Consider the following 11,582-nt stretch of genomic DNA (forward strand, 5'->3'; position numbering starts at 1 on the left):
CAGGCTTGAGTTCCCACTGGCAGGCTGTGCAGCTCTCCCAGTTCATTAATGAAGACTGGATTCCAATACAAATCAAAACAAGTGACCGCAGAGCCATTATTCATGGAGTTCATTACCAACCTGAAGCTCATTATCGACTCAAGAAGAGAAAACCGTCAGGGATTACGCTTCACTTTGCTGATATCAAAACAATATGATGAGTTGTCTTCATATGATCAGAGGGAAGAAAAACAAACTAATTCAGACACTGCAGTAAAGATTTTTGATTGACTTAAGTTTTTTGGTTGCTTTAATATTTTTCTTGACAACTAATTTTTATTTTAAGTAGAATGAAATCGAAATGTGGTTTTCAATTTTTTAATAAATAAAAACCTAAGAAATGTGGCAAATATTTGCTTTGTCACACAGTCAACAATTGAAACATTACATTTTGTCAGTGTTGTCGTTACCCATCAAAATGTTTCATCTATTATGTTTCAAAAGCAACTCTAACCAGGCGGGTTTTTAGTCTGGATGTAACGGAAACCAGTGTTTCGGCTGTTTTGCAGCTTTCTGGAAGTTTGTTCCAGATTCATGTTTGGTTCTGGTTCTGTGGATGCAAAGCAGAACCAGGAGACCTGAGTTTTCTGGAAGGCTGATGCAACAACAGCAGATCTTTAATGTATCATGGTGCTAAACCGTTCAGCGATTTATAAACTAACAGTTTATTCTTTACTCTTCTGGCGGTTCAGCCATGTTTGCTTTCACCTTTACAACTTGAATTTCGCTGCATGCGTGAAATGCCAAAAAAATTTAGCATATCTCCATAAAATCCTTTTTATCCCTTTATTTTCCCGGACAATTTGATTTTACCAGTATTATTGTAACAACGTGCACACAACAAAGCCAGAATCCCGACACCCACCAAGGACAGGATTTCTACCTGCTACTGGAGACCCGGCTCTGCTTCTACTGGTCCTTTATACTGGAGGGAGTTTAATGGGAGAGGAGGAGAGCGGCAGACAGACTGGGGGTGAGAGGGGCCGGCTCTCTCTGGCTATTGTTTGGACACACTGTCCCACACACCGCTGACCTCAGACGGGGCGTGGCCGAGGCAGCCCGGAGGCGGGGGATTCGAGGTACGGCCAGCAGACTTGCTCTGCATGTGGACAGAGAACAGGAAGACGGGCGGTCTCTGGGGAGCGTTAAAGAGAAAGAAGCAGAGTGAATGGGATATTGGCCCTGCAGTTTGGCAATATGTTCCCAACCCTGTACATGTGCACAATGGCGTAATGAGAGTAGTGGGCCTCTGACAAACACAGGCCAGATGGGGAGAGGATTCTTTTCTACAATTACTCTGCAGAGGAGAGCATTAGAGCCACTGCAGCTCCTCTTGTACAGAGAAAAGATAATTACTGGGTTTTTTTAGAGAAATACTTAATGACTATCTGTGCCTAGCAGCAAGCCTTTGTGCAGTCTCTTAAGGTTTCATCGGCGGTACCCTCCGCCATGCGGTGCAGGATGACTGTATTTTGCTGCGTTTCAATGACAGAAGAGAGGTTAAAGTAGCTTTTTAATTCTAAAGCTTTCTTGTGATTTTAAATTGGAGATGGTTTCTTTTTTTAAAGTAAAGCCTCTCATGAATCTGATTATAATAAAGTTAGTTTAAAATCCTTTACATTTGTGTCTCTAGGGAATACAGAGAGGGTGACATTGTGAAGTTTCTGTTTGACAATGCTAAAGCTCTGGTTTAAAAAGTTTTTCTTATTTTATTTAGCCTGACAAGTTTCGCTCCGTCTCTGAAACACTCTGATGTTACAATACGGTCAAAAATAAATGATCAGTCATTCGGATCAGAGATGCGCCAATCAGGCTTTAACTGGATTGATATCGATTCTCATTTTCTTCCAGGTCTGAACTGAATATTTTGTTTCTGTAGCGCTCCAGATGAATGTCTAACATATTCAAACCTATTTAGAGGTTTAAATAGATTTAAATATAAAATAGCCCTCATAATACTGCTCTATAGCAACCTTGAGTTTTTATGGCAGAGTAAAATAATAATGAATAATTTAACCTGATCACTGCAGCGAGGGATACTATACTATACTTTTTTTTAAACATATTAAATAAATGCAGTAGAATATGTGTTGCAGATGTGACACACAATATTAAGGAGATATTTGAACCACGACTGCAGAATTTATGCAAATGAAACTAAAATAATGAAGCAAAGCTCTAAAAATGGCGTTTTACTTTACTTCACCTTACGCTATGCAGACCCTCTGTCTGCACAGATGAAGATTAGTTTATCATATCTTATATATTATAAGAGTGAGTTTGATTAATTCAGTGAATATTTAACATATTTCAAAGTGCTTGCTTGTTATTATTTTATTATTTATTAGTATTTTATATTTAGTATTTTAAATTACTCACAGCTATGCATATATATTTTTATTTTATTTTATTTACGGTGATATTCTAATATTTTACACTTCGGATGGCATAGCCTGTAAACAGATAATCAATTTCCCCTTGGGGATCAATAAAGTATATTGTTTTTTATTATCACAGGCTGTGCTCTGAACTTTCACCCACTGATGTTTGTATCCAAGTATTTTTTTCCCCACTTATCTGACATGAGGTCAAAGGTCAACCTTTCCTTGAGGGAAATTAAAACAGAGCTGTTGTCACGACAGTTAAGGGGTTAAATTATGTCGTATAAAGTTTAAATTGCAACTGAGCTGCTGCTTTTTGTATCCAACCATCAGAAAGAAAAAGATTTGAAGCATTTATTTATCATCGAGTTCAGATTTTACAGGATCAAAATACAGTGATGATGGAGCAGAATGCACAGAAATGTAATATTTTAGTTTCAAAGTCTTGTTAAACAACAGCAGCATAAATAAATATAATCTAAACGCTTGGAGATGGAAACTTGTTTTATAATATTAGCCACAAAAATGTTCAATATCTCTCTTATATATATATATTTTGTGCTATATTCTAATTCACTTAATTCAGCATCTGGTCTACATCTAAAACACAGTAAAATCTTTTTAATGATATTGCTAATAAATCCAGGCAGTAAACATTTAAATTTGGGAGAAACTCATTAAAATCAGATGATGGCTTTAGGTGAAAAGAAATAAACTGTGTCCTTACAGAGCAAAACAATTCACATTCTACGCTCTTCATCCTGGTGAACATGCACTATACCAAACAGAGAAACAACAGAAGCAGAACACATCTCTCACAGATGTGACTGGATTTAATAATTTATATAAAACCTTTCATTTCTTCACATTTAGACCCACATAACATACATTTTAAGAAATGCAGAAACAGCGTAGCAGCAGCTTATCACACAAGGTAGAGCACGTTTTTGATGGAGGAATTAGTTCTGAAAATGAAGAGATTACAAGATTATCCCTGTTCATCCATCAAAGCATATGTCTCTAATCTTACTGGAGTTTAACTAAACCCAAATAAGCATCAAAGATCATGTAGAAAAGTGTAAAAAGTGGGAGTTTTCTTGTTTTCATGCTTTTTACTGAACAGAAAAGAAGTCAATAATCAATATGGCTCATTTCTACCACTGTCTGATTAACTGGAGCATCACGAACTACAAACGCTACAAGAAATTTTAACCAAACGCTCGTATTGTACCCTGAATATAAGCAGCTCTGATGCCCAGCGACGTGTGAATCGCTTGCAGTAAGGGCCGTTTTAGAGCGTTCATGCCGTCTCCTTCAGTAATCACGGCTGTGTGTCAGCGAGGCTTATGCCTCACTATTGGCAGCCTCTCCTGATCAGCTCCGTCCTACTGACTGACTGCACGGCATTAATCTAACAGGAATTAATAATGTACAGACTTGTAAGGTTAAAGCGAGTGGATTTTAGAGGACGCAACATTTTCAACCGGCTCCCTGTTGGAGGAAGTGTATAACAGGAGCGTAAACATTAGTGTCATTTGTGAATCCTAAGCAAGGACTTGACATCAGTGACAGATTAAGAGGAAGAGGCACTAATGAAATGAAGCAATGAATAAATTACTGTCAATAAGTTGAATAAAAGAAGGCAGGACTGCTCCATCACTCATCCACTGCAAGTAGCAGCCTCTAGTAAGGAGATTTATGCTCCAAAAAGTGACAATAAATCTACAAAAAAACAAATAAAACCATCGTGAAGTCATGCGCCTACAAACAGATTATTTCCTTTATTTTCATAGGGGCACGACGGTGGCAGGAAGAACAGGCTTGCTGGATGCAAAGTTATCACAGTCAACTAAAACTGACAGAATAAAAACTGAAACTGAGAAAACATTTTTGTTAACTGAAATAAATAAAATCAGTAATTAATGGGAAAAATTGTAACCAACAGGAACAAAATTGTGTATTTGTAAAACCAACTAAGACATACTGAAATTACAGATACGATCTTCTTCGTTTTTGTGTTTATAAATCTATTTATTACCCTTTCAAAGTGATGTGAGCAGCAAATTACGGCACTCCAGATTCCTCATGGTGGTAAATTACACTTGTCCGGAAACTGCAACAGCAAAAATTGCTAAATTTGTGAGAAAACGCCGGAGACAGGCGTTTGTATGCAACAATAATCTAATATATTATTTTAAACTGTATCTTCCGTTGCGTATTATTTATAATACTTTTTGAATTCTCCACCTAAAAATTAACCACAGTATGACAAACTAAAGCTACTGCTATAAATAAATGACATTTAACTGATAAAAACCAACAAACACAATCTAAAAAACAAAACGTCACAACAACATAAAACTATAATGTAAGAAAACTGTTGAACTAGTTACTGCTGAAGCTGCACAGTGAAGTCAAAAACACTTGAGCTGGAAGTCACTTAATGCATGTAAAGAACCACGGCTTCATGTTCGCTCCAAGCATTAAAACTAACCGGCAGCCTGGTTTGGACAGAGATGCAGAGCAAAAACTAGTTTAATTTCCTGCCAGTCCTGCTCATCACGGTGATGAATGATCTTAAAACAAGCCCAGCGTAATGCAGACCAGGTGAGGCGTCTGCAGCAGGAGGCGGGGGGATTGTCTGGCTGCGTTTGGTTTCATCAGTCACCTGACAGGGAGAGCTGGCCTGGGCTGTGGGAACAGGAAATGTGACATCACCAGGCTGACATTCAGGAATGTGGGAATGTCAGGCCGCCTGTTAACAAAGCTCCCAACAAGATGCAGAGGGAGAGAGACTGACGGACAGCGGCTAACTGAACCCGGCTGAGTTATTTCAAACCTGAAGAGGTGGGAAGCATTTAGACCAACTTTGATCTGCCAGGAAGAAAGAAAACATCGTTCCTCCTCTTAGGAGGACGGTTTGGATCATTTATCATCCATTAAGGTTCAAAACTGCATGACATCACAGACACAAACACAGATCCTGTCATCTCAGAGCACTTTAAGAAACAAACAGCTCGTAAACATGAATATTAGAGGTGTGCTGATCGATCGGCCACTGATCATAATCGGCCGATTTCTGGGAAAAAGCGTATTGTTGCTGATCACCAAAACCGATCACCTGCATCTCATTCGCAGCCTGCGTGTGCAGCTGGTCTCCTCTTTCCTTCACACTGCAAACGCGCAGCAACAAATCCTGTCATGAGGAACTTTAACGCTCTGAGAGAACGGGGAAGTTTGCGTGTTGCGGCGGAAATTTACCTCGGAGGTGAAGCAGTCAAAACGCATCAACACAACGAATCTAATGTGATATTTAAAAAAACAAGCACTTGACGGAGTTCGGCTACATCGAATGCAGGAAAATGGACATTCGGAGCGGCTGGTAAAGCAGCTCTGACCCGGATTAGCATCACAGTCAGAAAGCTAAACAAATAACCTGAAAAATTATTCAAGTCTTCGAGCTGCAGTGTAAGGTTCTATAGTAACTAAAAAATATATATATATTAGATATGTACTAAAATATGTCTATTATGTCTAAATTAGGTGAATTTATTGCCAGATTATTTTTCCATTTTGCGATAGAATCATTTATACCTAAAGCGAAAAATTACCAGCCATTCCAGTTGATCGGCAGTGATCGGTGATCAGCCTCATGGGTGATCGGTACTGGAATCAGCAGCAAAACAAATCTGATCGGAACAGCCCTAATAAATATACAATGAGATCAAATCAATCAGACACATGCAGTCTGTTTCCATCCAATCAAATTCACCTTATAATGCTTTAAACACAAAACTCTGCCATGTAACTTTTGCCTATTGTCTTATATAGTAATACACCTGAAAAAAGGCTCAGCTAACTTTTCAACAAGATATAGGAGCATGTTTTAAGTTACTAATTGTTTAATATTGATTTTAAAAAGTATTACATCCACTGGAAGATTTATTTAACTTGCATGGAGTATAAAAAATCTCTGAGTGGAACTAGAACTTTTTAAAATCAATATTAAAGAATTAATGACTTAAAACAAGCTCCTATATCTTGCTAAAACGTTACTTGTAAGTGAGTTGTATCTTATTTAAAGTGTAGTAAGTTATGAGCACTAGAAGCTTGACTTGGTCAAAGTTTGTGTTTTTACAGTTATATATATCTGGAGAACCTCCCAAAGTATTTTATCTAGTTTTTAGTGCCAATATCTTAGTTCACTTGAAATAAGATACAACTAACTTACTTTTCATCAAGACACAGCAGCTTGTTTCAAGCTTAATATTGATTTTAAAAAGTACTAGTAACAAGAATGCTCCTATACGTGGAAAAAATCTGCAAGTAGAACTTTTTTAAAATAAATATTTAATGACTTAAAACCAGCTCCTATATCAAGCTAAAATGTCTCTTGTAAGTTAGTTTGGTCTTATTTAAAGTGTATTAAGATATTTGCACTAAAATCTAGATAAAAATACTTGGCATGGTTTTGCGTTATCTTCCTGCTGATTGCAGCAGTGAATTATTATTTTTTCCATGATACTTGGTGTGAACTGCATCCTCAACATTTCCAAATGCCGGGCCAATCTCAGTAAACTGGAAAACACTTTCTGATGAAGCTCATTTCTTTTGAAAACGACTTTTTAAACAGACCATGCTGTCATTTGATTGGTTTGATGTAATGCTTTATCATGAACGTCTTGTTTCCATTAGCTGTAAGTGGAAACATAATCATATTAACCAAAATAAAAGCTTGAGTAAATAATACGATGTGACTAAGTTTGTGAATCAAGTGATTGTAATGAAGTCACTATTCACATTTGTTGAAAATTTGAGTTGTTGATGTGAATCTCCACCTGCTGGCTTGTGTCCAGAGCGTCATTCTGCTATAGGTGCCACATTCTGACGCCTTCATTTCAAAACCAGCAGGAAGTTGTTTTGGCAACTGGATCCTCGTCCCAAGAATTGAACTTACAATTTCTCCCTCCCTGCCTCACTCATACGTCATGGAGGCTTGGCCAGCAGTGGAAACGTGGGTGGCACATTAGGCTTTAATTTCTTGGACAACGCGGGGAATGTCTGGACCACTGGAGACCAGGAGCGTCAACGGGGAAGTGAAGCCGAGTGGGTGGACAAGTACCATCCACCCACTCAGCTCTTTTATTTAGTCCTGGATGAAACTTGCTAACTTTACTTTAACTTCATACACTGTAAAACATTTGAGCTGCATTTAGTTGGGTCTACTATCTTCTACTATTTAAGTCAAATAAATTTATTGAGTTTTAGTTTTTGAACCTGAATGTGAGTTTGTGAAAGATAAACTTACAGCAGTAAGTTGTGTTAACTTTTTATTAATTTTGTCAAACCTCCAACAGTTGAATAAACTTGAGTTTTTATGTTAGCACTTAAAAAATTGAAGAAAAGACAGGAGTGGGAACTATTTCCCAGAATGCTTAGCGGCTTGTTTTTGCCTCTTGAGATGGAAGTGCGTTACATTGATCTGACTCTGTTATTATTAAGGCAAATGTTTATTTTAAAGCTGGACGATATTGTTCTGTACACACTAAATGTTTTTAGCAGAATTTATTGTGATGTTTAATGAAATTCATCATCAGATCAGAAATTTTGTTTATGCAACTTGAAACAAGAATTTAAATTATTCTAAAGTAAAATAAGTATTTATTTTAACTTGATATTGTGAGTAAAATAATAGGGAAATGTGTGTCTTTAACTAGGTGAGAGCAGTTATTTTTGTTGCACATTGTGAAATAATTATTTGGTTTAAATTGCAGCATTAAGTTAAAACTCACAATTCAAGATTAATGAACTTAAACAATGTTTAGAAAACTCGTCTCTTGTTAAATCAACTTCATGAACTTTAATTTCTGAGATTAAACCATTAACTCTTGTTGAGTTAAGTTACATTTTCCAGGCAGCAGGTGGACTTTCGTTTTCAAGTTAAACCACCTTCAAAAGTTTTACAGTGCAGCATCAACATAAAATAACGTGACTCTTGACTCTGCAGCTTAGTGCATCTGAATCTGATCAGTCTTTCACTTCAACATCAAGATTATTAAAAATTATGATCTGAAAATCTCCCGAGAGTAAATAATTCAATGCTTGAGTAAAAAGTCAGGAAAAGTGATTAAAACATTAAATTATCAGAATACCTGTTAGCGACAATGACTGCCTGCGTTCTCGCACTCAATCCTTCTCTAAATGATACAGAGTCAAATTGTTACTTTATAAATGGAAATTTCTAACTTGTATGAATGTGAGAAAAACTTAGAGAAGTTTATTAAAGTTAAGGAAATGTTGAAGAGAAGGTAGCTGAAGTAATTCTGCGATCTTTCAGTAATTTGGTCACTGCTTAGTGCTTAGAGAAAAACTGATTACTTCACTGTTTCTGATGTCACTTTACTGAGGAATGACATTATCACTGATAGGAAAAGATGAAAAACAACAATTATCTTTCATTAATGAATCTGTTAGTGGATGAGAATCCATGTAGGCCACCAAGTTGATATTATTTCCTATAAATAATGTGTTAAATGCAGACATTTTTGGCTGAGTACTGCAGCTCTAGTGGGCTGTTCCTCATCTCCTGTGGCCTGTATTTCTTAAAAAGTGGTGCAGGGAAGGAAGAGAGGAGAACTGGTGACCAGATAATTAATGACCATTGAGAGAAAACAACAGATGGCTGCTAAGGCTCAAAATGCTAAAGAAGAAAATGCTGTTTCTGATAATAAAGGTGTTAGAAAGTCCAGAGCACTGGTGGAGGATGAGTCATAAAGCCTGGTCATAATGTTATGCCCAATGTATAAAGCTACCTTAATACAGAAATTAGAAATGACAGTGAGTTTCTGAAAGTTAGCATCAATATCTCACAGCACTCTGAACAATATTAAAGTTAATAAAACTTCCCAGATGTGAACAAAATAATCATTTTAATCTTATTATATTTTGTTCTGAAAAGATAATATCTATTAAAACTAATAGGAAACTTTACTCAAAGCAAGAAATCAGACACAGAAAAGAAACTAGAAAAAAAAACTTTCGAAACACTAAATTTAAAACAACAAATATTCATGGATGAAAAAGTTTTAAGCATGGATGAAACCAAAAGTTTCACATTTTCCTCTAAAACTCGCTGACATCATCTGGCTGTTCCCGACTCAACGACATCGCCATGGAGCTGCCAGCCTCCTCAACAGACACAAACATCCACTCTCTGAGTTTCTCTGCACGGAGCAGCTGCCAAAACTTGAGCAAAGAGTCGGACACGGAGCCCCAGCGGAGCCCAGCTGCTGCCTGGGAAACCAAACGGAGCGACTCCGGCCCCCGCTCCGGCTCTCACCCCTCCTGTCTAACAACAACAGACCGCCCGCCTCTCCGCTCCCTCCGTCGCTCCCAAAGCCGAGTTTCAGGGGAAAAACCGAGGGAAAAGTGGGGGGGAAACATTTCCCCACCTTCGCTCATGCTCTCACTCACACAGAGCTGGTTTGCGAGCTGCCGGCGCTGTGAAGTGACACTCACCCCTGTAGCGGAGGCTGTCATCGTGGTGGTTGTGCTGGAGGTGGTTCTCCAGCGCCGGGGGGCTGCTGGCGCCCAGCTCTGCCAGTTTGCGGCTGGTCGCAGAGAGCTCGGATCGGAGGTTGGTCACTTCCTGACTCGCTGACTGGATGGCCCCATCGATCCTCTGTGCCAGCTGCTTGTTGTCGTCCATCATTTTAAGGATTTTCCCCTGAGGAGCAAATCCACACAGAGCAGCATGGTGTCAGCAGGAGCATTACTCTGGGCGAAGCTGACACCCTCTCCTCTCCCTCCTCCACCTGCACTTCTTCTGTCTTAGTGTTTAGTTTGCACATAAAAAGCAGAGCAAGCTCCTTCCTGTCCACCGGCCTGACCTGTTACTGCATAAAAGACCTGGAGAGCATGTGTGTGAGGAGGAGGAGAAGAGCTGCAGCGCGGCAGGCGGAGGGAAAGCGAACGCTCCCGCCGTGCAGAATGTGCTGCGAGCAGCTGCTCTCTGAGAGGACCCCGCACACCCAGATGACATGCAGCCTTTTAAATGGACTGTACCATGTGCCGGAGGAGCGGGGGACTTAGACGGGGGACTGATGTGCTATCCGGCAGCAACTCTCCAACTGCACCGTGTGCTGCAAACCCCACGCCCTGCAGAGCCTGTAATGAGTGAGCAGCAGCGTCTGTAGTGGAGGAAAAAGTCCTGATTGTTTCTCTGTACTTTCTCTGTTTCTACGTTTGTATCTTTCTCACATGTGCTCCCACTTTTCCCCCACTTCCTCCCCGCTCACTCGCACGCCCGCTTGTCTTTTTGTCTCTCCCACCCCTCCTTTTTCTTTCTATTATACATCCATCTCTTTGTCCTGGGAAAGCTCACCCCCACGTCGGTGGGAGGGGAAGGGGGCCGGCACAAGGCACCCAGGGGAATGCATTTCCACACACAGCAAACTTCGGGAAAGGACAGAGACGCAGCTCCATAAAGGGGGACACACACAAAGAGAAGAGGCCTGGAGCCTTTCAATCGAGTTGTGAACACGGAGGAGCTTTCCTGCTTTGATCAAAAACAGTTGAAAGGATTATTTTCCAGCTTATCTGTGGGCTGAGTAAACAAACCGCACCGCCTTCCTTATCTCCACTGTTATATAGAAAAATAAATTCCATCACACAGACAAAAGGTTACACTGGCGGCGTACACTGCTCGTCTTATCTCAGAATATCCCTAAATACTGCTGAGCCATCGCAATTTCAAATCTACATTTGACATTTTCATTTCCTCGTGAGAACAAAAATGGATTCTGGCTGCGGTGAGAAGCTGAAGCCATCAGTCGGGTCCCGTCGTCCTCCACTCAGATGATAACAGCACGGGGTTAATATTCACACATTAAAGGTGACATAATACGCTTCCCTGAACAGGAAGGAAACATGTTCACTACATTTTTTTGCACAAAATCATTCTTAGAAAATGAGAGTTTAGTCTATTTTAAGCTCCCTGGGCTGTTTTAGGGCGACTTTTCACTTTAAATCCAAATACGCTGCTGCTGGCCGCGCCCCCAACTCAACGTTTAGACTTGGCTGTGAAAATGGCTGCAAACAGGTGTGCTATTATACACCCGTACATCTTTGAAAAGCAGAAGTGGAGTCTCCTGCACAAACAAA

General features: G+C 39.5%; 1 protein-coding gene across 1 annotated transcript in view; it reads right to left on the bottom strand.

Moving 5' to 3' along the window:
• kaznb (kazrin, periplakin interacting protein b) overlaps positions 1-10,421 on the bottom strand; it is an 84,208-nt gene extending 73,787 nt beyond the window's left edge. Inside the window, exon 1 of the mRNA XM_088005696.1 lies at positions 9,939-10,421. Within this exon, the coding sequence (XP_087861822.1) occupies positions 9,939-10,131 (193 nt within the window). The 5' untranslated portion in view covers positions 10,132-10,421. The remainder of the gene's footprint in view (positions 1-9,938) is intronic.
• Between the last annotated feature and the right edge of the window lie 1,161 nt (positions 10,422-11,582).

Source organism: Poecilia mexicana, unplaced genomic scaffold (genome assembly GCF_051168715.1).
Source record: "Poecilia mexicana isolate PSO_F unplaced genomic scaffold, ASM5116871v1 scaffold_5, whole genome shotgun sequence".
In the NCBI taxonomy this organism is placed as follows: domain Eukaryota; kingdom Metazoa; phylum Chordata; class Actinopteri; order Cyprinodontiformes; family Poeciliidae; genus Poecilia; species Poecilia mexicana.